General features: G+C 39.8%; 5 protein-coding genes across 5 annotated transcripts; 3 read left to right on the top strand and 2 right to left on the bottom strand.

Annotated features, from left to right (window-relative positions):
* The first annotated feature begins 1,598 nt into the window (after window positions 1-1,598).
* Window positions 1,599-2,698, top strand: LOC148186043 (stefin-C-like). The gene is made up of 4 exons (XM_088072248.1): window positions 1,599-1,743; window positions 1,835-1,917; window positions 2,019-2,129; window positions 2,368-2,698. The coding sequence occupies exons 2-4, from the start codon at window positions 1,846-1,848 to the stop codon at window positions 2,509-2,511; spliced, it is 327 nt and encodes a 108-aa protein (XP_087928374.1). The 5' UTR covers window positions 1,599-1,743; window positions 1,835-1,845; the 3' UTR covers window positions 2,512-2,698.
* Window positions 2,699-4,319: 1,621 nt separating this feature from the next.
* On the top strand, window positions 4,320-6,016 carry LOC121960835 (stefin-C-like). The gene is made up of 4 exons (XM_088072217.1): window positions 4,320-4,391; window positions 4,483-4,565; window positions 4,668-4,778; window positions 5,686-6,016. The coding sequence occupies exons 2-4, from the start codon at window positions 4,494-4,496 to the stop codon at window positions 5,827-5,829; spliced, it is 327 nt and encodes a 108-aa protein (XP_087928343.1). The 5' UTR covers window positions 4,320-4,391; window positions 4,483-4,493; the 3' UTR covers window positions 5,830-6,016.
* A 435-nt stretch (window positions 6,017-6,451) lies between these two features.
* On the bottom strand, window positions 6,452-9,949 carry mix23 (mitochondrial matrix import factor 23). The gene is made up of 5 exons (XM_088072216.1): window positions 9,801-9,949; window positions 8,175-8,300; window positions 7,927-8,073; window positions 6,850-6,909; window positions 6,452-6,768 (listed from the first exon to the last, which is right to left on the bottom strand). Exons 1-5 carry the CDS (start codon window positions 9,939-9,941, stop codon window positions 6,718-6,720), a joined length of 525 nt encoding a protein of 174 aa, XP_087928342.1. The 5' UTR covers window positions 9,942-9,949; the 3' UTR covers window positions 6,452-6,717.
* A 750-nt stretch (window positions 9,950-10,699) lies between these two features.
* fam162a (family with sequence similarity 162 member A) lies at window positions 10,700-16,169 on the top strand. Its single transcript, XM_042510164.2, has 5 exons — window positions 10,700-10,857; window positions 11,886-11,987; window positions 12,386-12,497; window positions 12,964-13,072; window positions 15,374-16,169. Exons 1-5 carry the CDS (start codon window positions 10,815-10,817, stop codon window positions 15,488-15,490), a joined length of 483 nt encoding a protein of 160 aa, XP_042366098.2. The 5' UTR covers window positions 10,700-10,814; the 3' UTR covers window positions 15,491-16,169.
* A 236-nt stretch (window positions 16,170-16,405) lies between these two features.
* Window positions 16,406-27,302, bottom strand: kpna1 (karyopherin alpha 1 (importin alpha 5)). The gene is made up of 14 exons (XM_042510163.2): window positions 27,190-27,302; window positions 25,859-25,992; window positions 25,148-25,261; window positions 24,950-25,049; window positions 24,519-24,613; window positions 23,598-23,729; window positions 23,285-23,373; window positions 23,073-23,172; window positions 22,740-22,903; window positions 22,273-22,351; window positions 20,813-20,938; window positions 20,569-20,696; window positions 19,878-20,053; window positions 16,406-18,401 (listed from the first exon to the last, which is right to left on the bottom strand). The coding sequence occupies exons 2-14, from the start codon at window positions 25,982-25,984 to the stop codon at window positions 18,214-18,216; spliced, it is 1,617 nt and encodes a 538-aa protein (XP_042366097.1). The 5' UTR covers window positions 25,985-25,992; window positions 27,190-27,302; the 3' UTR covers window positions 16,406-18,213.
* Between the last annotated feature and the right edge of the window lie 303 nt (window positions 27,303-27,605).

Consider the following 27,605-nt stretch of genomic DNA (forward strand, 5'->3'; position numbering starts at 1 on the left):
ACATCACTTTTGTGTTGTTTTCATCTGACTTTTCACATAACCTTTGACCCCTACGCTAACTGGTGTCATTTCTGGGGGGAAATGCTTATAACTCCTTGGGTTAAATTCCCAAATTATCCGGCTTCTTTTTGCTTTTTTAATAAGGTAACACTCAAGCTGATATTCACCCAAATATGAAAATTCAGTCATCATCTACTCACCCTGCCGCTGGAAAGTCAGGTGAAGTTTTACAGTCCACAAAACACTGCCGGAGGCTCACCGGAAAAGGCGCTGCACTCATCTCCCAAAAACTGAAGCAAATGTCGACCAGGAAACGTTTATAAACTACATAAATAAAACCACACAACGTCTCCATGATGCTCGTCCGACGTATTCCAAGTGTCCTGAAGCCGCGATGTGCCTATTTGTCTTGAAAATAATTACTGACGACATGTTTTTGCTTTAGCCCGTAGTTTCTAGCGTAGCAGCCGCATTCACGCATGCGCGCTTGTCCGACATCAACAAGAGCACGTGGTACCTTCTCCACGATAAATCCATGGTGGTTTCCTGAGGTATGTAAGAAAATACTGAAAGCCTCAGATGTGTGTCTTTGTATAAAAGGCTATACAAGTAGAATTAATTGATTGAGACATCCAGTGAAACCTGCATGTCATGTCAAATTAACCTGAGTATATTTTTCTCATTTGTCTGCATATTCATGTTGGAGGAGAGAACTACAATCATCTGCAGGTCTGTTGGAAACCTGCCAGCTGAGGACAAAGTCAAGACAACCCCCGTGAACCTTTTAAAATATGATCACACAACTTTTTTTTCCACAATTAGATACTTAAAGGCTGCAGTCTCATATTAAAATACAGCTTTTTTAAATTTTGAAATGATCTGACATTGATTTCAAATGTGAAACAAAGACATTTTGGTTTGGAAGTGGCCAGCTGAGTGCAAACCTTTGAAGAAATAATAAAAATTAAAGCATTAGATAGGTCCTTATGTTTTTTGTCATTCTTAGAATATTTGCTTTTCTTTTCTGAAGTTTGATTTTAAAACTAGATTTGGTTCGGCTGGAAGAAATGGTTACAAGTACATTTTAAAGGGGAAAATAAATCCTACTTTACATAAACCTTATTACGCATCTAGATTTTTCAACCGTTTCATGTTGGGAGTTTTGAACACATGAACCAGGAATCATTTTCTCTCTGTCAGTTACTTAACAGGCGTCCTGAAGGAGGAAAATTAACTTCATACGTACTATGAGATCACAAAATGAGTGTGGAGCATATCTAATCTAACCATGCAAGGAAATACACTCACACTGAGTCCAGTCTGCAGACTTACCTGAACAAAATAAAAGCAAAGAGTCTGCAGCACTACACTGCAAGTAGATAAGAGTTCTTCAAAAGACTCACAACGAATTCAAATCACAGACAACACGCGTCACTTGAAAACGTTTCATTGTTTTCAACTCCTTTTTTTGTACAATGTTTCTCATCAAAGACGCACAACAGATGCCTTACAACAATCACAAAGGAATTTAAGTGTTGGAGAAGAGGTCAGAGTGGTCTGGGTGCTCTGCTTATCTCCGGAGAAGAGCTGGAAGGAAAGCAGCAAAAACGAAAGCTCCCATTTGGTTTTAGAGTCTGGCTATCAATAGTGCAGGGTCCCACCCAGCTTGTAACTTTGACGCAAATGCACGCCCACTTCCTGATACCCCTTATTCCTCCTTTTTTTCGTGTGGCATCGTTGAAAGTAAGTCCCTGTTCCTTTGATTACCACATCAACACCACAAGCGCCACAATCCACAGACGCAAACGGTTGACTTCTGTGTTAACTTCAACAGATCTTGTGACAATGGCTACAGAGTTTGGAAAATGGAGTGAGACACGGGATGCCACCAGGCAAACTCAGGAGCTTTGTGATCGGGTGAGTGTCGATCTACCTTCACTTTTCACAAGCGCCGCACACAACTCTCCGATCTGCACTCAGCTTAGATTTACATCATATTTTATTTCATTCATCCACAGTTGAAGGTCGACGTGGAGAAAAGGACAGGCCTGAAGTATGAGATGTACCAGGCAGTTAAATACAGGCTTAAAAGTTGGGGTGTACAAGAGGGAGACGCTTTCATGGTTAAGGTAAAGTATTTTATAATATTTGAAAAAGAGTTTGAAAGCCTCAGTGTGTCTTTGTATAATATACAAGTTGAATTAATTGTAACATCCAGCTGAGCCTTATGTCATGTCAAATTACCAGCTGGACAGGAAACATCAGTTAAAAACATCCCTGACGGTCGAAGATCTTTATTGTTCAGCAACACAAGATCAAGATGAATATATTTTTATCAGAAGTGCAATTTTTCTCATTTATCTGCAGGTAGGTGTTGGAGAAGAGGACTACATTCATCTGGGAATCTCCTATATACCCATGCATGACATGTTAGCAGGGAGGCCACCGTTGCTGCACAGCGTTGAGACGAACAAAACCAAAGACGACCCCCTCGAACCTTTGACAAGCTGATCACAGTGTTTTTCAAGTTAAATACTTATTGGCTGCAATGTCATATTAAAACACTGTTTTTTTTTAATTCTGGCATAATTTGACATTATTTTAAAATGTAAAATGCAGAGATAAAGACACTTTGGTTTGGAAGCAGCCAGCTGAATGCACTACCCTCTGAAGAAATAAAGATGAATGCATTAGAAAAGTTTCTTGTCGTTATTTGATTCTCTATTTTGAAAAATTAATTTTTAAACTAGACGTCGTTTTAGCTAGAAGAAAGGTAAATCCTTCTACTTTACATAAACCTTAATACGAATCTCTGGATTTTTAACCGTTTCATGTTGGGAGTTCTAAACACATGAACTGGGAATCATTTTCTCTCTGTCAGTTACTTAACAGGCGTCCTGAAGGAGGAAAACTGACTGTTTTACAGGTGTGGAAATGCCTTACAACAATCACAAAGGAATTTAAGTGTTGGAGAAGAGGTCAGAGTGGTCTGGGTGCTCTGCTTATCTCCGGAGAAGAGTCTGGCTTTCAAGATTGCAGGGTCCCACCCAGGGCCAGTTGTAGGCAGGCATATATGAGGGGGCAGTCAGAAATGTGAAGGGGGCATCATATGTACACATCATGCTCCAGCACTTTTTTTCCCCCTGTGCTTATAGTTACAGTGTTTTCTTCATTGAATTGGGTTGTTAGCTATGTGTCCAACCCCAACCTAGAGAAGTGGATTGCACTTAGTCAGGCCTCTACCTTCAGACCTGTCCAACTTGAGTGTCCCACCTGAAGACTAAGCTCCTGCTGGTATAGCTCTTAAGGTCACTGAAGCACGTAAACCCCCTGACCACAATAAAGTAGTAGTTATGCTAGCTGCTGTCTCTGATGTACAAGCAGGAGCAGGAGCAGGAGCATCATTGCTACTACTGTTAGTACAGGCAGGAGCTGCACTACACTTTTTAAAAGCTCTGAAAAACGGATGCATCACACAGCATTAACTTCCTCTTTGTGAGCTGCAGGAAGCTTGAGTGGAAAATAAGTAAGCTGGCTTTGTAAAAACCGCTGTGATTAAATGAAACAAAGCAGTGCAGAACTACAGCATGGGGCGGGGCTTTACGTAGGGGTCTGTCAAACACCGGACATTTGTCCTCAGTCTGTCACATGCAGTGGACGTGGACTCATTTCTGCGCTTGTTGTAACTGAGAAAACGCAGCTGCTTCTTCTGAAACCTGACACCACACTGTCCGGCTACGTCTTGGCTCATTTGCACACTAACAGTGATTGGATGTTTACTGAGGGCTGAGGGGAGGTGTGTGTGTGTGTGTGTGTGTGCGCTGACCAGCCTTTGAATACACGCACAGCGGAGGGACAGATAGATGAGAGGAAGCTGATACTATATCGTCTTCAGAATCAGAATCAGAATCAGAAAAAGATTTATTGCCAGGTATAGTTAACACAATACGAGGAATTTGTTCTGGTGGGTTACTGCAACATAAATATAGAAGAAAAACAAACAAACAAACAAACAAACAAAACATAAAATAGAAGATACAAATATAAAATATAAAATATAAAAAATATAAAAAGTACGAGTCTAGAAGATACAAATATAAAAAATATGAAAAGTACGAGTACGTGTCCCCTTTTTGGCGGATTTTTCCGCTACTGCAGATAATTTTGTCAACTTGTAATGTATTAATTTTGTGAGTATATTAAAAATGTGCTTTCTCAACTTCTAAAATTTTGATTTGAGGGGGCAAGACATTTATTTGAGGGGGCGCTGCCCCCTCTTGCCCCTGCGTAGAGCCGGCCTCAGTCCCACCCAGCTTGTAACTTTGACGCAAATGCACGCCCACTTCCTGATACCCCTTATTCCTCCTTTTTTTCGTGTGGCATCGTTGAAAGTAAGTCCCTGTTCCTTTGATTACCACATCAACACCACAAGCGCCACAATCCACAGACGCAAACGGTTGACTTCTGTGTTAACTTCAACAGATCTTGTGACAATGGCTACAGAGTTTGGAAAATGGAGTGAGACACGGGATGCCACCAGGCAAACTCAGGAGCTTTGTGATCGGGTGAGTGTCGATCTACCTTCACTTTTCACAAGCGCCACACACCAACTCTCCGATCTGCACTCAGCTTAGATTTACATCATATTTTATTTCATTCATCCACAGTTGAAGGTCGACGTGGAGAAAAGGACAGGCCTGAAGTATGAGATGTACCAGGCAGTTAAATACAGGATTAAAAGTTGGGGTGCACAAGAGGGAGACGTTTTCATGGTTAAGGTAAAGTATTGTAATAATTGCTGGTTGTTAAAGATTTAGGATAGCATAAAGCTGCCACCACATCTGAATGCACAGCACCAATATGGACTGCTCCAAACTGTAGGCAGGTCAAACCCACTCCATACAATAGGGGGAGGCAGAGGGCTAACAAAGTCACAGATACTGCCCCTAAAATGGTCAGGGTGTCACGTCACTAAAGTCTTGGATCCTCCCGTAGAGTCAGGAAGCGCACATGGGAAGAAACAGGCATACAGCCAGGACGCCAAAGCAGTGGCGGTGGATAACCTGCTTGCAGCGGCTGAACAGCGTGAAGCGTTTGTTGGGCAGGAAGGCTGCTGATCCGCCCAACGCTGCACAGGCACCTTCTACTCCCCGGTCCCTCGCTACCTAAAGGAGGCATCCAGCCTCCCCTCCTAACACAGGAACGGTTCCCCTACTCAACTGTCTTCGCTGCCGGCAACACTAAAAGTTGCGAACAGCAGCCTCCCGCCACGGTGCCGCAGCCACGGACAAGAGTTCAGTCTTTCTCCCGTACTCTGCCCACCTTTGAGTCAATGTACCCCCTCCCCCATCCGAGCACAGGTGACCGTCATCAGTCATCAGGTATGTGGGAATCCCTCCCCACACTCCTCCATAAGGAGAGGGTGACCCTCCCCCTATTTCCTCACCACAGTATTTTATAATATTTGAAAAAGAGTTTGAAAGCCTCAGTGTGTCTTTGTATAATATACAAGTTGAATTAATTGTGACATCCAGTTGAGCCTTATGTCATGTCAAATTACCAGCTGGACAGGAAACATCAGTTAAAAACATCCCTGACGGTCGAAGATCTTTATTGTTCAGCAACACAAGATCAAGATGAATATATATTTTTATCAGAAGTGCAATTTTTCTCATTTATCTGCAGGTAGGTGTTGGAGAAGAGGACTACATTCATCTGGGAATCTCCTATATACCCATGCATGACATGTTAGCAGGGAGGCCACCGTTGCTGCACAGCGTCGAGACGAACAAAACCAAAGACGACCCCCTCGAACCTTTGACAAGCTGATCACAGTGTTTTTCAAGTTAAATACTTATTGGCTGCAATGTCATATTAAAACACTGTTTTTTTTTAATTCTGGCATAATTTGACATTATTTTAAAATGTAAAATGCAGAGATAAAGACACTTTGGTTTGGAAGCAGCCAGCTGAATGCACTACCCTCTGAAGAAATAAAGATGAATGCATTAGAAAAGTTTCTTGTCGTTATTTGATTTTCTATTGTGAAGATTAATTTTTAAACTAGACGTCGTTTTAGCTAGAAGAAATGATTAAAAGTACATTTAACAAGGTAAATCCTTCTACTTTACATAAACCTTAATACGAATCTCTGGATTTTTAACCGTTTCATGTTGGGAGTTTTGAACACATGAACCAGGAATCATTTTCTCTCTGTCAGTTACTTAACAGGCGTCCTGAAGGAGGAAAATTAACTTCATACGTACTATGAGATCACAAAATGAGTGTGGAGCATATCTAATCTAACCATGCAAGGAAATACACTCACACTGAGTCCAGTCTGCAGACTTACCTGAACAAAATAAAAGCAAAGAGTCTGCAGCACTACACTGCAAGTAGATAAGAGTTCTTCAAAAGACTCACAACGAATTCAAATCACAGACAACACGCGTCACTTGAAAACGTTTCATTTTTTTTCTTTTTAAAAAACTCTTTTTTTGTACAATGTTTCTCATCAAAGACGCACACGGATGACTGTTTTACAGGTGTGGAAATGCCTTACAACAATCACAATGGAATTTAAGTGTTGGAGAAGAGGTCAGAGTGGTCTGGGTGCTCTGCAGCCTGCAGGTCAGGACTCAGCAGCAGGTCACAGTTTCAGCTCCAGTCTGGATTCAGACCTCGAGTGAAGCGGCTCCTCTCTTCACACCTCCGTCTTCACTTCACCTTCGGAGGCGTGTAGTGGATTCTGCACCTTTCACTGAAAACCTGAACACAGGGGATCAGGAAGAAGTAACACGGAAGATAACGACGGACTATTTATGCGTGTCAATAGGACAGTGAGCATACCTTCAGACTTCTATCATTGACGACCTCCTCAACGTTCAGCTCTGACTGCATCAGCTTTAACTGGAGACAAGGAAGAAAAGATGCATTAATAAATGTATTATTTTCAGAGCATGATGACAGAACAGTGATATACATTAATGAAAACAGCAATTTTGATCTGCAAGCATCAGTCCACCCTGACCGCGAAAACAAAAACATCTCATGCTAAGCAGACAGTTAAAAAATGTACTTTATGTTGCTCCTTGTACAAAAAATTTAATCTAAAAAGGGGTATTCCAGCAATTCAGTCATATTAACAGAATCGGACAAAGAGAACGTGTCACATTGAAACAGCAGAAGCCAAAATATTCTGATTTTTAGTCTTGACTTTGGGTCAAACTCCAAAAACACTCAATCCTGCACCTTGATGGCATCTATTAATAGATTCCCAACTTCTTCCTAAAGTAGTAAATTATATATTATACTTCCAGTTTGTGATGCAGACTTTCAATCAAAATGTTTTATTCTCTGTGTCCAACCCCAGACAACCCTAATGACATCATTATGACATCATCAAGGTGACGTTAGGACTTAATGCAACCGTTTTCATAGGTTAACCCTGAGAAAACTGGCTTTATTTCTTTCAAAAACATGAGCAACTTAAGAAGAAATGACTCTGAAATGAGCGAAAAATTAGTTAAAAAAAAAGAAAAAAGTACAAGAAAATGACCTGGAAATTCACAAAAATCACATTTTTAATCAAATATATAGATTTTTTTAAAAAATGCAATTATGATCATTTCATATATATCTCTCTGAAGATTTGTCCCCAGCTTTTTAAAAAGTGAAATCAAGAATCTGAATTTCTTGCAATTTGCAGTACATGTCTGCCCAGTGGCTCATTATCTTTTTTCCACATTTTTTTTTAAATTAAATCAAACCAATTTGCTCAGAGTTCAGGGGTTTTAACACTTGCAAACGGCTTCTGAATGCAGCACAAGAAAACTGATATGGATTCAGGTCTCAGATGGTAAAGATGGCTCACACCTCACAGCTCGTTGGTGTTTGGCGCCCTCTAGTGTTACTGACAGGACTCACTTTGGTCTGCTCCTTTCTGAGCTGTTTGATGAGCGCCAGGTTTTCGCTGTCTTTGGCTCTTTCTTGACGCAGTTGTCCCACCACCTCAGATGTTTGGGCGATACAGGACTTGATAGCTTTGTCTCTGGTCAGATGGGCCTCCATCATCTGTGGAACGCATGAGATTATTACAGGAAATGAGAAAAACTAGAAGGTAATACTTCAGACAAAAACACAAACACATTATTTTAGTCATGACTGCCACTCACAGATTCATAGAGTTGTTTGCATGTTTGTGTGGCGTCCACTTTGCCTGAGAAGGAGACTGTGGGCACGGTGGTGTTCAGGGCATGGACGATGCGGTCATCGATGGTGCGCATCACCTTCAGCACCTCCTGAAAAACACACAGGGAGTCAAACTGACAGTCAGCAGCTTCACTTCAACTAAAACCCTCCAAGCAATGATCTTAAGGGGAAAAAAATGTGCTGAATTAACATTTTTTAAATTCATCTCTGGTCATTGGAGCATAGTGTGACGTCTCAGAAACGACACACTAAATCCTGCAAACACCCCAGAACAAACATATCACTACATATTGAAATTGCATATCAGAATTGGAACTAATAATTTTTCTTAATAGACTTTTAACAACGGTGGGACTTTTTCTGTCAATACCTCTAAAAGGGTATCAACACAGAAGCAGCGGCTCTCTGTGAGCTGTGCAGAGGAGTCCTAAAATATCCTAAATATGCAAAACTTCTTCACTACAGTAAACACTAAAGCCAAAGGAACACAAACTGGACAATAGCTGCTCGTAACTGCAATATGTTTCAAGCTCAGCGCTCAGCCTGCACTCAAAGCCTTTTTGTGATCCATTAAAGCTTAACATCTCTATTATTATCACAAATCATCTATTCTTAAGAATGATGAAACTTCATGTGCCAAAAAAAAACCCCAAACCAAACAAAACAAACCCCCCAAAATAACTTATCAAGATGCTTCTTTCGTTTTTGGGGTAAAACATTGTTCTTAAGGGATTTATAAGTGTTTTATAAAATATTTTGATATGTTAATATTTGATCTTAATTTTTCCAATTTTTAAAGAAAACAGGCATGTTTTCTTCAAAAACTGGCAGTAAAATAATAACAAAATATTGCCAGTCAAAGGTGTATGCCTTCAAAACATAAGTCCCTCCCCAGTGCTTAAAAAATTGACATTCCTCCCCCCTTTTGAACCACCTCCTCTCATAAATAATAAACAGTCCCTAATTGAAGAGTTTAAAAACATTTTTATGCATTTTATACACTTTATTTTTTAGTTGGGCTGCATTTCTTGTATGGAAGGTGCTATTAAAATAACGTTTCTTTTATTATTATTATTATTATTATTATTATTAATAATAATAATATTATTTTTATTATTATTGAATAAGTGCTATATTTTTCCCAAATCTGCACTGAGTGACTGCCTCCTTGTTGAAGAATTGGATATTTTAAGAGGTAATAGTTTGCTGATATCTTGGTACACACACTTCACACACAGATCTCTCTTTTTAAATTTAGCAGGCCAGTTTGGTTTGGATATAAGTAAGTTTGAGGATCTAAAAAAGCCACTTAAACATCTTCAGCAGGACAGGTGTCACATGCTGGCCGGTTACACCAGTGACAGCGACTTTTAAACCATTATGCAGACCATTATCTGAGAGCCGCTGGTCCAGTCTGGCTGCTTGAACTCTTCAGAGCAAACAGTGTGAGCTGCAGTGATCAGGAGGGTCACTCATTCACCCACTCACGCAAAACACGCACGACGCGTGGACCTCCAAGACGCTACGACTCGGATCGCTGCCATTACGGGACAAGTCAGCACAGATCGATTAATCTTTGTCATAATTACCTGAAACATTGAAAAGTCCTCACAATTTAAAGTTCCACCGGGCGCCGCCATGGTGGACTGCACGGTCCTCTGAAGACACAGCGCGCGACGGCTGTCCAAAACACTGCCTGAATTAAACTCAGCCAGGCCGGTTGCATTCATTCCTAATATCAAATGCTTTCCCCCCCCCATAATAATTTTCAAATTATTCTTATTGAATAGTTGTGATCAAGTCATATGATTATCATTGCGTGATTTGCATGGATGTATGTGCACGTGTATATAAATTGTTATATTTATTCCACATGTTGTCGAGAATCCTCCTCCGTTTAATCTGCTTTTCTTTTTTCTGTATTAAACAACTAAACGGACTTTATTTACACACACACACACACACACACACACACACACACACACACACACACACACACACACACACACACACACACACACACACAAAGAACACAATAATTAAAACTAGGAACTGAGGAAACGCTATCAAAAGTGAGGAAACACAAGAGGCAGGACAAAATGAAAGATTAAAGATACACATAAATATAGAATATTAATAACACATATAAAAATAAATAAAGAAAAAATATATATATAATCGGATAGTAGATAAAAGGCAAATAAAGAATGACAGCACAAATAATATATAAAAATGTTGTTTTGTAATAATAACAATAATATACCATCTAGTAAAACAGAATAAAATGTTGAAATAAATACTCGATAAATAAATAAGTAGAAAAAACTAAGACATAATTACAATGATGTACAAGGTAAATTTCCAGATAGCGTCCCACATTACTAGTATTCACCACAGACTTGCAGTTTATGGTATTCAGTCTGTGGTTTGAAAGGGTTAACGAAAGACGCGTGTAAACGTGATCAGGCACACAGCTCGGGCTCCTCCGGTTATGTGTCGGGGGCTTTTGGATCAGTTTGTGCGAGCTGACTTTGAACAAACAGCTGATGGAGGTTTGATGGCACCAGAGTCACGCTGTACTTCATTTACTGTCACATAAAAACATGAATTTCTTCAGATCTCGTCTTTCCATCGGCAACCTCATAGGTGCGTATTGTTGACATTAATTTACGTGTAGTTTTTGATCAATATTTGTCTGACAGCGTCTCCCACATGTGACGTTAACTAATTAATCGTTAAAACAGCAGTTATGGTAATAATATACTTAAATATATTTTATTTCATGCTTTTCGATCCCTCGATTTTTGATTGCTAAACAGTAATTTCAGTAAATGCTTCTTACGTGGCTGTTAAAGGTGCTGACAGTTAAAGGGAGTTCCTGTATTGTGAAATTTGTAATTCGTGTTTAATGTCTCATAATAAAAAGCCTCACAACAGTACTTTGACCAAGCAAGCAAACTTTTTATTTGTTTTTTATTATTGTGCAATAAGCTTTGTTAAGCTGACACACCTTTGTCTTATGCAATCAGACCGCGAATCTCACCTTTTTGTTAGTTATTTTCAAAAGGGAGAATTTTTACATGCTTTGATTAACCCTCTGAAACCAGAGCAAATTGGCTTGATTTCTTTTTTTAAAAAAACGTGGGAAGAAGGCAATCAACAACTTTAAAAAAATGCCCCCAAAATGAACAAGATACTAGTAAATGGGTAAGAGAGAATTACCTGAAATTAGGCACAAAAAAGAAGAAAAGAAAAAAAAAATTACCTGAAAAGTGAGGAAAATTGAGTTAAATTAAATTAACGTGTATTTTTCTGTGACATTTTAATGATCAAATTTATAAAATAATAAAAATAGTTTTCTCAACATTTTTTTTTTCATTTTTTAAAGCGAAATTTCAGGTATTTTTCTTTTTACCTTTGACGTATTTCTTGCAATTCATCGGACATTTCTTGACAAATCGCTCCTTGCCCTTTTGACTGTTTCTTTGACAAGACAAACACCTTCAAAAAATCACTTAAAAGAAATTAAGATGCGCATACTAAGTTTGTTTTTTTCTCTGACATTTTATAGACAAAATGATTAATTCGAGAAAATACTCAGCAGGTTAACCAGTATGAAAATAACAGTGACGATTCCTCTTATTTATTATCTATTTGTTTTAATATTTCAACAGGTCAGAGGTGCAGACAGATCACTGAAACATGGAGCCACAGAGGGATGTGTAATAAACCGCAGGAGGCCAAAGCCGAGCCTCCGCCCGCAGTCCCAGCGCAAGGTAGCGTTTTGAATCATAGGCAGGCAGATTACTGATTCCTATTAATTTCAAACACTTAACAAACTTGGAATTTACCAATAATAAGTGTGCAGCAGCTTTGCACATAAAATATTTTGAGTTTAAAGTTGTATTTCTCAGAACACGTCAGAGAGATTGAACATCCCTGTATTGATTGCAAGAGGATTTTGTACATCACGTCACTTGTTGCCGCAGCAAGTGTGTGAAAGTTTTCTTTAGTCCCAGGAGGAGGAAGGACACAGGAAGTGGGGTTACAACTGGGGTGATAGAGCTAACAACTGGGGCTTGTGAAACTGAACTTCTCTGCATTTTTTCCTCAAGATATGGTTTCATGGACTTAATCTGTTTGTTTGTTCTAACGTTTGCTTTCTTTCATGCAGCACCTCGTGCCGGATTCAGGCTCCCAGGCTACAGACCCTCAAACATGGACAAGAAGTTTCTGGTCTGGTCGGGACGCTTTAAGACAGCAGACCAGATACCAGAGCTTGTGTCGTAAGTAGCGTCTTCCTGTTTACACCAGACCTCCCGCACACTTGGATCTGATTGGCTCTTGGCGTGATTTAGTTAAGATACATCACAAGAGCAGAGCTAACTAAATGGATGAGCGGCGGTGCTGCTGTGGGGTAGCTGATGTTCCAAGATGGCTGCAGTTCAAACAAGGCGTCTGTTTTTTGGGCTGAAGGTAATTACTGTTGTTCCTGAAATCAGGGTGGAGGTCATATCTGATGTGATAAAAGAGCCGATTGTCACGCATACAAACTGCAGACCTCCCACCGCCTGCGCTCACAATGAACCAGTATAGAAAAAAGGGAACATGCACGTCACTGTGAATATGGCGCTGAACCTTAAAACAGCAGCAAACATCAACACGGCTGCTTGTCGATGTGTTTTTGATTAGAATATTGTTTGTCTTCAAAGCATTCATATATCCGACCGCACTGTGTTTGTGCATCTGCAGGTTTGAGACGATTGATGCTGCCAGAAACAAAGTCAGAGTGAAAGCCTGCTACCTGATGATGGCGGCCACAATAGGTGCCTGTCTGGTGACAGTGTTTCTGGGAAAACGGGTGAGTGACAACAGATTACAATGTTTTTCTCCCGTATTTGTTTACAAGGAGGAAAATCTTAGCTGAATGAAGCAGGTCTACTCAACTTGCTTTGCGTGAGGGCCACTTTTGCAAAACGAGGCCGGTCGCAGCTGCCCCGTATACATGTTTCTAGGATGTCAGGACATTTCCAGGATGTTAGGATTAAAGGATGTTTTTAGGATTTTAGGACACCTGGGGCTTGATTAGGACCTCTGCCAGGAGGACTAGCACTTTTTTTTTTTTGATAAACAAGCTCTATTTTGATGCTGTTTAATGCACTCTGGCACTTTATGTAGCCTTTACTAAAAGTACAAAAACAATTTCCAGAGTGAATTGTTTTATTTTTATTTCTATCAGATCTGGCCCACAGGCCATAAGTTGAGTATCACTGGTTTACTATGTGAAAGAGCAGTTTTTGTCTCTGAATTTATGCTTAACAATTACAAACAGGATTTCCCTAAAAGCAACATATGGACTCAAACGGAGGTAATCCGTCATCACTAGAAGTGTGTGATGCTGTATTTTTCTGCAGAGGCTCTGCCAGTGTTCTCTTATTTTCTGTGTTTTTGATGTTGACGGATGTTTACCCCCACACCGGCGCTCAGGTGAGGTTGGGGCTTTATGAAAAGATAATGACCAGGTACTAGAAAGAAGTATTTCCCTGATATAAAAAAGGCCCTTGCATAAAACTGGGCTGTCTGCAGTAGAAAGAAACAAACACATGACCAGAGAAAACAGAGAAAAAGGCAGATTTTGCTCAAGAGGTAGAAAATCTACAACTATCAACAGCTACAACATGCCTGATAAGACCAATAAAGGCTCCGACTAACGGGTGACGTAATGCGCAATGGTCCGTGTGAAACAGTGGTGGCTGGCCAGATCTTGTGTTACAGTTTAACAGTAAGCTAAAACGAGAAATATTCAACTCTGTAACAGAATCTTTGCTCATATTTGATCAGCATTGCTTAGTTTTACCGTTTACACTGTGCAGGAAGCAGTGTGGCACCCACTTCTTGCTCACAAAATTTCACTAATACAGTTATAAACAGGACATTAAAGTATGTTTCTGAAGACATTTTGATGAGCACTGGGCCACTTTAATCGCTTTATCTTGTCATGTTTTATCATATGTTGTGTATGGTGTCTAAAACTGTGTCAGTGGATGCCTTACACTTATTACTGCACACCAAATCTATCTACGGGTCCAAATAAAGTATCCTAACCTGACCTGACATATTAGCAGAGAAATAGGCAGTGCAGTAACATAATTTTTTTATGCCATCAACACTGTCTTATTTTACTGGTCTGACTTTGCAAGACAGAAAGAGTAGTAGGCCTGTTTCTTGAACCAGCTCTATACTCTTTTTGTCCACGGCTGCAGACAATATGAATATGCAGAACTACGTACAGCCAGCGAAACACCACCAAATGACATAAATTACATCACTTTGGCGGTGTTTCACCGCCACATACTACCCACAGTTTTGATACAAAGCTGGTTGAAAACTGGCGAAGTATGTACAGCAAAGCAAAATTCCAACCAAGAGGGAATATCAGGTTGTTTTTAAGATCCTGACTCACCAAGCTGGCGGTTAATGTTGGGCCGTTGGTAAGCGTCTGTCGCTGTAGTTGCAGCCACGTGTCCCACATCATTGGCCCAATTTAGCATGTTGGATTGGCGAAGGCGTAACCTGTTGGTGAATGAATTCACTGATTGGTAGTTAAGCTCAGCACACCAGAGAAACAGAGGTGAGTATTGTAAATAAACAGCTGAAGTCAAGAGGGACTGAGAAAGTAACACATTTGTTATATGAGGTAAGATTATTGAGCTCTTAAGGAGAATTTTTTCCTGGTGGTTTGTATTTTTGTTCAGTGGCTCAAATACAGTTAATATGATGCTTTTTTCAGCACAGGATTGTGTTGTGAATAAACAAACTAGTGTCAACACGGTCTTCCCGTTTCCCTTTAAATGACGATTTCAGATTACAGCCGTCTGCTGGTATGGAGGGGTATTTCCTTTCAAGCAGGTGCAGAATGTGCGTGCTGGTTGGCTGTCAGTTTGTGTTCATGTGCAACTTTTTAGCCGAGACACAGTGACGTGAGGCGATGCAGCGGGGGGGTTTGTATCACTGTCTGATGTCGGATTGATGTGTCACTTCACATGAGTATGTTGAGGCACAGTAACCGACAATCCTGCATAGTATACCTTTAACCATTTTGTACCAAACACTAAGTTAACGTTTCCAGATCTTATCCAACATTTGTGTCATTTTGTCGCAGGCTGCAGGCAGACACGAGTCCCTGACGGGTCAAAACATGGAGAAGAAAGCTAGATGGAGGGAGGAACTACAGAGAGAGAAGGAAGCCGCTGTCGCTCTGTCTGAGAAGGCTCAGTGATGGAAGAAAACTATTCACAGCCCCTCCCGCCCCCCAATACTGTTCCAATAGGGTCCCCCTTCTTATTGTGTATCACAACTTCAGAGCTCCCCACCGTCATCCTGGAGAGCGAGCAAAAGATATCAGAGCAACTGATACTTAATAGTTTTCCAACTTAAAGATTGACCTTAACATACAAATAAGGATAAGTTTTGAAACCCAGTGTCCAAGTGTTATCTTTTCATTGACGCACAATTTCACCGGTACTGTGATCAAGGTTTTAGAAGCTTTGTAATGATTTCTTGGTATTTACAACACAGCAATGTAATGATTTTCAAGAAATCAGTTGAAAAGACACGCTAATCAGGTTTTCTATCAGTTCTTCTTGTAAACTTTCAATACATACCTCTCAAGCTCTCCTACAAAAATGCCTTAGGGTTAACCGATGTTTTTAAAGTTGCCTCAGAGGCAACAGTCCAGCTTGTGAAGACAGCTCAGGCCTCAAGGGTTTCAAATGGTTTCTAGTTTTCTTAAGACATTGTCAAGAAGTGGATCGGGCACAAACCATTTGCACAATGGTCTGTCGTGTCCTGATACTGATGTAATTAGGCTGGATTGTTCATGGCTGTTGTGACATCTATGTTTGTATATAGCGTGCACCAAAAAATTATCAATAAACTACTGCTTCTTGAGAATTTAATGACCTGATCTGGTTTCGTATAAACTGTGACTCTAAAGCCAGAGGTCTGGATCAGTTATTTTCACTATTCATAGACCAAACCATCAATTGATAATGAAAATAAGCATTAGTTGATGCCTTGCACAAAGCCTCTTCATTTCTTTAGCTGTACGGCAGTTATTTGATCAAAGAAAAGCTCCCCAGAAAGATTCACCATAAGCCAAAACTACAATGAAACCGATTCATTTACGCTGTGGTTCATGAAACAGCTTTTATGCAAATGGCATAACAGGGGACAGTTGCACAAACTCAATACAATAAACAGTAATCAACATGTAGAGCTGGTCATCTCTTGCAGAGAATTTCGTAAAAGTAAGCAATGTTAAGAGGACTTGGTAAACAAACATTCAGCTTTGCTAACTAAGGTGATCACCAGTATTTTCAAGTTTTTATCTGGATTTTTGTTGAAATAATCTGGAAGGAGTCCTGTAGAATAAGGATTATGGCACCATCAGCAACATGGTAGATGCTAACCCCAACTAAAAAAACCATCGTTTTTTAAAAAAAAACAACTTCAGACCAAATAGCTGATATATGAGTGGATGATTTGGCATGATCAAATTGTAAGATACTACCTGAACATGTTGGAAAGCCATTTAGGCTGCTCACAGCTAAACAGATTTTTTTTCCATGAGTCTGATTTACTTTGTCACAATACAATTCTTCTAGGTCTGCTGAGGCAGCATGATCTACTGATTGTAATTAGTGTGCTAACAGTTTCAGTCCACAATCTGCTTGAGTCCCTTTGTGGGAAGGGTAAACAGTAAAGTAATCCTTTTCATACCAGAAGGGGACTGAGGATTCAGACCGCACCTCTTTACACCTCGCTTCCTGAGGAGGGAAGAGCCGTGTCATCAACCAATTAAATAGTTATTGTAAAAACTACGGTATATTCTCAAAGAGCAGGCATCAGTCCTGAACTAAAGTGCTGCAAATGAAATGAAAATATGGTAAGATAATAAAAATTCCCACTGGTCTGCTGCTGGACAGATTCCAGGGTTAAATAGTCTGTTTTGTCTCGTCCAAGTCTGTCAAATTGTCTCAGTGCGAGGGAAGACTCCAATTCCCATGGTTCCATGGGGTTATTCACATCACACCAGAGGCAGTCTAAACTCTTCAGGATGAAGCCTGTGCAGGTGGAGAGTCCCATTACTGGATAGAGGAATGCATGATATGAGATCCTGGAGAGAACGCAAAGTAGCTCCACCCCTCAGCGACACAGTCAAGTTCCTAATTTGTCCATCTGTGGTCACTTATCCAATGGCCGGAGAGAGGAGGCGAGGGCATTCAACCTCCATTTTTGAGTCGTTTAAGTGCCTTTCGTAGAGGTCAGTTGAGTCCTTGGTGTTGGGACTGGCCACATGGCCCCAGTGTGGGCGGGTCAGTCCAGAGACCACATGTGGTCAATGTCTCATGGTCAGTCCAGTGTTTAGGTTAGATCATTCTTCTCTATGTGTGTGTGGAAGGGGGGTAAAAATCACGTCCATGTTTGTCTGTCTTGTGAGTCATTAATGCTTCAATCAGACAAGCAGTGCAGTCCTACAAACTCCCACTCAATCAGAGATAGCCAATCCAACGGGAACACGGAGACGTGCTTTTCATCTGGGATAAACTGAGGAAATCCAAAAAGTGTGCCAGGATTTGTTACATGGACAATCTGTCTGTTAGGAGACGCCGGGGCCTAAACAGGTTGGTGGGGTTCAGGCGCAGAGGTGAGCTCAGCGCAAGACAGAATGATGAGTGAAACCTTCACAAACTGGCTGACAAGACTGCAGAACTTGACCCACGTTGGACGTACGCACACACACGTGCTCCTGTAATGTTACATTTTTCATAATCATGATAATGATTAAATCAATCTCTCTGACGATGAGGAGGGAGGGAGGGAGGGAGGAGGGGAGCCGAGGGTCGTTGTAACCCTTGATCGTGGCAGTGGGCAGAGAGTGGGGAGAAATGAGCAGAGGTGCGGATGAAGGTGGAGAACATAGGGAAGAAGGATTTAGCATTATAGCTGGAAGCCTTCCATCGGGGCCTCGCACTGCTGGAAGAGGAACTGCTGCTGCTGCAGATCAACGGCTGGAGCCAGAGACGGGTCTTCGTCTTCAGTGTTGAAGTAGCGCTCGATCAGGTCGAAGGCTTTCTGGTAGATCTCCTGGTTCTCGTGGCCCTGCAGGAACTCCAACTTGTCCAGACCTGAGAAGAAGGGAGGTAGCGCTAATTAATAAACTACCAGAAACTAAAATAATTAACAGTTCATTTATCAAGTTTAAACATCTTATTGTCTGTTTCCAACTTCTCAAATTGGAGAATTTCCTGTTTTTTTTTCCTTCTTAAAATTTTGTATTACTATAAACTGTAGGAATGCACAATAACATCGGCACGTCATCAGTATCAACAGATATTGGCTTTAATATGAAATATTGGAATTGGCCAACATGCTGATTTCATGTGGATATGACAAACCAATGTTTTATTTTATTTGTTTGACAAAGTGAACATGTACAAAGTTGAACTATTTTCTTATTTTTCACATTAAATTAATATTACATACTCCGAAAAGCATTGTTTTTTTATGTGTCCATCTGCTGGTGGGCCATCACCATGTCTGGGCCAAGAGTATGCATAATATGATGTTGATTCCACTACAGAACAAACTTGGTATTGGTATGGGGCAAATAAGTTGAGATGTATGACCATATTGGAAATCAGCAAAACAAAAATCAATTATTACGCATCCCTAATAAACTGAACATCTTTGATAGGGCTGCCCCCTGAAAGTCAATGATTTGAATCATCAGTTGGAAACCCCTCAGTCGACCCTGAGATTCCCTGAGATTCATCAAGTCAAGCAGTTTTTTTTTTTTTTTTCTGTTGTCAGTTGGTGGGTAATGTTCCTCTGGGTACTAATTTAGCTGCAGAGTGAACATGTATTATTGTCACACTGCTTTCAGAAACAAGCAACTGAGGACTCCGGGTGAGTTTGAGCCTGGAGGCAGGTGCACAGAGGAAAAAAGCTTTGCACAATAAGACTCCGAGATAGGATTAGGATAAGTTATCACTGTCACCCTGAACATCCCGCCAGCCCTTTTCACAATCTAGAACTCAATTTGGAGGGAAAAAAAGAAAAAAAATGTGAAATTTAAATCATTTTAAAAGGGGATTTTCTGATGTTTTCTAGAATTATTCATTAATGAATAAATAACTGAAAAAACAATTGACAGATAACGAATAAGGAATATGACTGACAATCAAAACTGTAGTTAATGTGCAGTTAATTCAGGACCAAGCTTGACTTCATGAGGGTTTAAATCAATCTCAAAGGTGATCAAAAGCAAAAAGTTCCAATATCATATATATCCCATAAACCTAGAAAGGTTTGTTGGAAAGGTTGTTGGAAGTTCTACTGAAACTAAAAACAAAGTGGTCAACAATGTCACAAATTTGTAAAGCCAGTCTTTGGTTTGTTTATGTGACCAATATTATAAACTTCAAATTTAACTCTGTGCTCATGAAAGTAAACTTTATCTTCTGATCCGTCCACTGACAGATTTACTTGAATTAGTCTCAACTGGCTTGTCATATTTTCTCCTTCCTGAACAGAAAAGTGTTTGGATCAAATGTATGTGACATGAATGCAATCATTGTAATTGTGTGTGCATGAATGATTACCATAGGCCTCCTCAATGAGTGCACAGTAAGGGTTGATGCCTCCTCCCCTCTTGGCCTCCAGTTCTCCCAGTCGCAGGATGTTCTCTAGGCCATTTAGGGCCACCTGAACTATTTTGGAGTCCATAAGTGTGAGCAGGTCACACAGTGGTTTTATACAGCCAAGATCCACAAGGTGCCTGCAGGGGGCAGTACACACACAGATACAGAGTCAAACTTATGCTACTCATTCAAAGCAAATAACTGTCTCGGTCTCAACTATAGATGCCAACATAATAACAGCAGAAAGAAAGCCTCCATACGGCCTTAAAAGATGAATATTGGTGTAATTAATAGCATTAGCAAATGATTATTTCTCTCTATCATCAGCAACAAGCTGTTTGTAGTTTCTGAAATGTGTTTGTGTTTCTCTTATTAATTTTGGTCAGTTTTAAAATACAAACTTAGCCACCTTAAAATTATGAAACGATGCCCTGAATAATAAGCTACAGACTACTTTTATGACTATTAATATTGATTAGAAGAATCCAACAACAGCCCTGCAATGTTTATGATCTGTGGTGTGAGTGAGTCACAAGCTCTTAAAATGTAATTAATCTGAAAGGAGCATGCCACTGTTCAATGTATGTGAGACCTTGGATATGGTGGTGTACATGACTGTATACTGTATGTTTAACTGCATCAGTGGTCTTACCTAATCTGCTCTGCAGAGCCCCCCGAGGTGGCATTGGTAATAGCCCAGGCTGCCTCCTTCCTTGTGCGAAACTCTGCTACCTGCAGGATAGTGATGAGAGGAGGCAGCAGGCCCGCATCTATCACCATCTAATCAGAGGGGAAAAGACTTGATTAAATAAGGAAAGTGGTCGTCAACTTTTCAAACTCAACCTTCTTTTATTATTATTATTATTCCGTCAGATGCCACGCAGACATACACGCACCTGTATTTGTGCTCGGTTGCCTGCAGTGATGTTGGAAATCGTCCAGCAGGCCTCCTTCTTAATGGACTCCTTGGGGCTACTCAGGAGGTGAAGTAGGGACTGCAGTGCTGAACAGTTCAAAATCACCTAGGCAACAACAAATTACACAAAAAGTCTGAAAATATCACCTATAAGTAATCAATTACCTCTTCAAAAGTAGCATAACTTTATTGTGGTTTTAGTTAACACAAATCTGGAGGATTTCAATGTCATGAGCTAAAGGGGGGAATTTAAGTAAAATATCTGGTCTTTGAATAGACTTTTGTGCATAATAACGCTATTAAGTAAAGAAATATTACGTTAGCCTACATTTTTTGTGGCAACATGTAAACAAACTTTCAGCTCCTCGTGTCCTAACTGAATGCATACGAGTGAGCGTCTATGACAAAAGCAGTTTGATTGTATTGCTTTTTATTGGAGTTGTGAAGACCCCTGGCATGTCATCTCCTCTGCTGTTGATTTACCTGTCTCAGAGTTCATACAGACTGAGGAAAGTCAAATTCAAGGCCTTTAAAGTACACTTGTTTTTATGTTCAAGGATTACGCTAATTAAAAAGATAAAAAGGAAAATTGTGCAAATTTATAAATAGAGCAAACACAAGCCACCAGGGTCTAGAATCAATTTATTATTAATTAACTGCTGCTTATTTACTGCTGAATTACAGCTCAAAACTCTCACTAATGGCTGATGCTGCTCTGGTGTGGGTGTTTGCAAGATAACAAAACATCCTGGTGCTGACTATTTACTTGGATTTACCATTGATTGGCGCGAAGACAGCTATAGCAAACAATTGCAACCATGTCCATTCTTGGTTCCTGGTGTAAAACAATTAACTGGGTGAGAGTGACGCAGCGTGCTGTTTTAAGCAGAACTTTTGTCAGACACCCTGATTCTATTTATTCCCGTCACTCTGCAATGGACAAGGTACAGCTGATTTGTGAAGTTGAAATGAGGAGTTATTTATACAATACCTCCTCATTTTACAACAAAAACCTAAATCAGGTGGCAGCTGGCTGAAAGTATATGGAAAAGGACCAAAAATGTCTTAATGACCATCACTAATAACAGACTTCATGCTGCTGCCTAAAATGTATGTCATTTCCAGTAAATATTACTATATAAAATCTATTTTCTGTAAAAAAAAAAAAAAAAAAAAGTACAACTGTAGGCAGATAGCAAGTACTCACTGATGTTTTCAGTGGTTATGTATCCAGTATGATCTCAAGCTGATAAGTGGTGGAGCGACGTTAGCTAGCAGTTAGGATACAGTGTTACACCGACACATTCGCAGAGTAAATTATTGTCAGTGGACATAATGACCACGGAGATTGAAATATGCCAACTGCTCAGTAAAAACAGCAATTACTGGATAATGGAAACCCTGACCTTAATGTATGTGTGTGCATGATGCTGCCATTACCTGTGTCTGCAGGTCGTCTCCAGTGACTATGTTCCCAACAGCTCGCAGTGCAGGAGATACCACCTTGTAATCAGAGTGCCTGGAGCAAAGCAAAATTGTAATGTATGATCAATAGGATGCTTCTGAAGCTTGAAACTTGGCATGGGAAAATGTGAAACTATAACCTAACAATTATCCAATAATCATGAAAACATGACTCAGCAACAGTCTTTTTTAAAAGGAAATATTATTGGAGCTTTTTGGAGTTTGATGTATCCTCTCCTGACTTTCTCACAGCTGGTAATACATTAGTCAAACTCAAATACTGTCTGGGGAAAATTTACAACACACCCACATCTGGACTGTCACACCCAATGTAATGCTGACAAATGATACATATGGGAGACTCAGCAACTATTTCTTCTCCAACAATAAATATTTGGGTTGTGTAATAGATTAGAATTGTAGGTATGCATTTAAAGCCTTACATCAGCAACTCCACCAGCCTGCGACAGACTCCAGAGTCGATAACAGCCTGGATTTTGTCATTGGGGCCATCAGATAGGTAGGAGAGTGCCCAACATGCATCAGCCAGGATGTCTGTGTCATTGACAAATAGCAGCCAAGACAGCACACTGAGACATGGGGACACCTGGGGGAAAAAAAAGAGATGCGGTGGGAGGGTTCAGTTCAGTGGGAGCGGCTGTTTTTCCAGTTTAGATATAAGCAACTTCATGCAGCCTGTGACCTTGAAAAGTGAGATATGATGGCAATGTGAGATGTGTTCTGTTGCCATAGTGATGTTTATCTTGGCAAATTACCTTAGTGAAGTCTGGGGGTGGGTTCTTTCCTCTGCACAGGTTTGAGAGCGCCCACACTGCATTCCTCATCATCGTTAGACGATTCTGTTTGGCCAATAACCTGCAAAAAGAGCATTTTTTTACTGAGGAGACAGGATCAAAGTTGCCCTTTATTTTTATGTTTAGTACGAAGATTTAAGAGAAAGTCAATGTGGCATTCAGTTGGTACTTACTGCACGAGGGAAGGCAGAATGTTGCAGTCTATAACAAAGTCTCTGCATTCTGTGCTATCTCCTGCTATGTTTCCCAAGGCCCACACTGCCTGAAGTGCAAAGCAATTATTCAGTTCAGTAAAAAAACAACATTGAAATGTACATTCAATCAAGACAGGTTGACTATATACAGTACATATATAATATACATCAAAGTTATAATAGAAAAACATAACAGAAGATGTTCAAATGACTGTTAGTGGGGGGACAATTCACTAAGAAAGTGAAGTGATGATGACCAGAAAAATCAGAGGTATGTCTGATTCATCCCTACCTGCTCCTGTACATCTTCAAAATCCGAGCTGAGCATCTCTATGAAAATGGGCACAGCTCCTGCCTGGATTACCACCCGAGTCTGATGGGATGTACCTGATGCAATGTTGGTCAACACCCATGCAGCCTCAAACTGAAACAACACACAAAAATGTATTTTTAAATTAATGTGTATTGCTCACTCAGATTTAACTTAAACAGATAAACATGTTTGTTGCTCTCCGTCTGCACCACACACACAACAAATGCAGGGTTTGTGCAAAAAGAGGTCATAACACACAAGAGCAAAAACCTGCTAGAAAAATAAACCAGCTTCAAGCCTCCCCAGCTAAGTCAGCTTGTTCACACCTGCACTGTTGCTTAAGCAAAACCACACGAGAGGGACTGATTACCACAACCAGCTGATATTTATATGCAACAAGCAGTACAACTGCATAACCATGAGTGTAATATTTCTTTTAAACAACCGATCTACAAGCACCATTTATTAATTGATAGTAATAAGTGACAACAGGTTATGATTTGTTTATTTAATCATTGTTCCACAACTGGACTGCACATGAGCTTGCTTCTTTATGTAGGTGTACACATTACTGCTGGCCAGTGACGTAACAAGTGCATTTATCTCTGTGTTTCCATTTGTTGTTCAACCAGTGGAATAAAAATCTAATGATGGTAGCTTTTTTGGCATGTGAGATATGTATATATATTGAATATGTTCATCTTAGTGTTGAAAAGTTTGTTACTTCAGCTAATGTAGGCTACTGACTATTAATGCAATACATGGTTTAGAACACCTGCAAAGTGGAGTGCTACATGCATAGTTTAAATACCCATCAGCACTAATGGAATGCCTGGTGTCGAAATAGTTGACTTAGTCAGAACTATTTGTTGTATATTTAGACATACTGAAGAAATGTACCTGCAATGTGCAGTTTTCTCTCCTCTTCAGGAACTCAACAAAGCGCTCCACCACACCTGGTGTTGCAATGACTTCATCGATGGGTGGGTTGGGCTCTGTGTGAGACAAAAATGAATTAATGTAACGCTTATCATATCATCATACTGATATTGATAGATAAACATTTACTCAGGTATTCAAAATTACATGATAAAATATTCCTTTCACAGTCAAACGGATTTTAATTAGTGGTGAAAATGAGTATTTCACTGCTGCAGCAAAGAAAACTTTAACAGCAGTTTTCTGCAAATACCTTATCAAAAAAAACGCCCTTGTAACTGATTTACTATGTTCATAATCTATCAATGAACAATGTACAAGTTTCTATGCTAAAGGCAGTAATCCAGCCCTTAAGTATCCATCGGGATAATAGCCACCTAAGCCATCCTTACCTTTAGAAAGGAGCTTCCTAAAGCGCTGAGTGCCTATTAGCTGCTGCTCCGGTGTACTGGAGAAGATCATTTGAGTCATGTCTTCGGAGATCACCCCACCCTATAAAGCACAGCAATGCTCTCTCATCTGACTTCATACACATAGTGAATAACAGCTCTGCATTTCTGATGGATAGCAGGAATATTTTTGTTGCTTACCGTGAGTGGGTCCATGTTGTTAGCCTGGGACTCCAGGTAGCCACTATCTGCCATCCCATCATCCTCTGGAAGGCCATCATCCTCCACTGTGGCAACATTCCTCCTCTTAAAAAGCTGCAATATAATGGTGTGTATATGTAATAACCTGACTTTAATGATCAAGTCTCTTCTGTAGTGGAATTAACATATTATGCATACTTTTAACCCACCAACAAATGGAGACATAAGGTGCAATGGTTTTCAAAGAATGTAATATTCAGTCAGTGTGCAAAATACTCAAAAATACTTAAACTTAGGGTTGATGTTTTGTACATGTTCACTGTCAATACAAAAAACGGTTTATGATATCGGCAGAAATCAGCTTATTGGCTGATTCCAATATTCCAATTTTAAATCCAATATCAGCAAATACCGATGACTTGTCATAATTATTCTACATCCCTATATTTTATATTTTATGTAACTGATACTGATTTGTGTATATATAATATTGCTTTGTAATATGTACTATCATTCATTGTGGTTATTGTGCCTATTGAAATTTTAACTATTGTTTGTGTACCACTGTTTTTTATTTGTTCAGCAGTTTTGTCATCTCCAGTTTAGTTTTGCTGTTTAAGTTCAACAAACACTGAGGACTACATTATCTTCACAATCCAACAAATTACTTCCCCAGGGAGGCCTAAACTTCTTCCTACACACTTTGCTCACCTGTTCATCCTTTTTCTGTTTGCGAAGCTGTAGGCCTTCCTCTTCCCTCCTTCTTCTCATTTCATCTGTGTTGAGGGACTTGTTCTTGTAGCTCTTGAGTCGTGCATTGTCCTTACCCTGACTCATTGTGTAGCCTAGAGATATGCAGAAATGTATGTCATATGGACAGACATAGAAATTATTTTAATTTCCCAAATAGGAACCAGTGGAATGAAAGTCAGTCAAGTAAGTACTGAAGTACTTAGCTTTCAGGCCAATTTATACCTCTGCTCCACTACATTTTTACTTCACTACATTTATCAGACAGCTTTAGATACTTGTTAATTTACAAATTAAGATTTTGGCATAAAAAGCATGAGCAATTATATAAAATATCATAGTTTATTTTACATTATGCTCAACATTTAACAAAAGTACAGCCAAAACAATTTGTTTCTTTATCAATTAGCCTATTGACCAAACAAAAAAAAAGAATTGGCAACTATTTTTGACAAACATTGAAGATGTTTTCTACTTGCCTTTTTTATTTTTACTTTAATTTGAATAATTTTGAGGGATTTTAAAATGCTTTAAGTACAATTTCCTAAACACACTTACTTTTACTTAAGTACCATATTTAATGCAGGACCTTTAATGTAACAGCGTATTTTCATAGTGTGCTTTTGGTACTTCACTTAAGTAAAGAATATGAATACTTCCTCCAGCACTGTCAGGAGCTACGTACAACAGCAACTGTATAACAATGCATTAATGTATGTATCTTTAGACAAAGTATATAAGAGTTAGCTGAAAATAGGGCACCCTTAATCAGTTTTCTACATATGTCAATTATATGATTTACTAAAACAACCATTAACTAACTATCTAATGTAAAACTACCATATGTAAGGCCAAATGTAGCTGACACAGCTAAATAAGGCAACATCTTCTCAGCAGTTCAACAAATTGGGGCATCTAGGGATACTAGCTAGCTAACGATAGCTGGTTAGCTTTCTGTGTCCTGGCTTGATAACAAACAACCAAACATCTCATTATCTAATTATCCGACTTCGTTGTCGACTCATAAACCAGCAAATTACAAAACAATGCTAAATTGCTGAAGCACTGGTACACAGGAGGGCTACACTTTGTCAGCTGGCTAATGTCATAGCCGTTGTTAGCATAAGCTAGCCAGCTAACAGTGGCTAACGTTAGCTTTGGTTTGTAACGTTAGCTCACACGACAGCCCGGGGTTTTCCAAAACTTGCTGAAATTTGGAATATATTTAGCTTTAAATTATGAAGCGTTAACATACACAGACTTCTAAATGCGTGAAATTATTATGGACTGACCTGTCAAATTGGGCTCTGTAATCCCCTTGTTATTCGCTAGGCCACCGTCTGTACAGCCGTCGCCGGTATGGTACTGCGCAGGCGCGATATCAAACCCACCCACCGGACTATTCCCCCGCACTTATTTGACACTCCGCCCCACCCACGCAACGCTTCTGTATTGTAATTTACCAGCCCCGATGTTTCACTTAAAACATGCTATACAATTTTGTAGAAGTAGCCTACAATACACAAAACGCATGTGACTGACAAACTGTAACAACGCGCTGGGTGCGACTTTATTTCAAGGTTCAACCGCAGTGGAAAGAACGACGCTGAAGTTAGTTTACGATTAAGCAGAAAGTTATGGAGAACCACTTCGTTAATGAAGCTACGAATTATAAGCCAACTTCAGCATCGTATGGAAATGCGCACAG

This window comes from Plectropomus leopardus, chromosome 21 (genome assembly GCF_026936395.1).
Source record: "Plectropomus leopardus strain MGB_pleo_1.0 chromosome 21, ASM2693639v1, whole genome shotgun sequence".
In the NCBI taxonomy this organism is placed as follows: Eukaryota; Metazoa; Chordata; class Actinopteri; order Perciformes; family Serranidae; genus Plectropomus; species Plectropomus leopardus.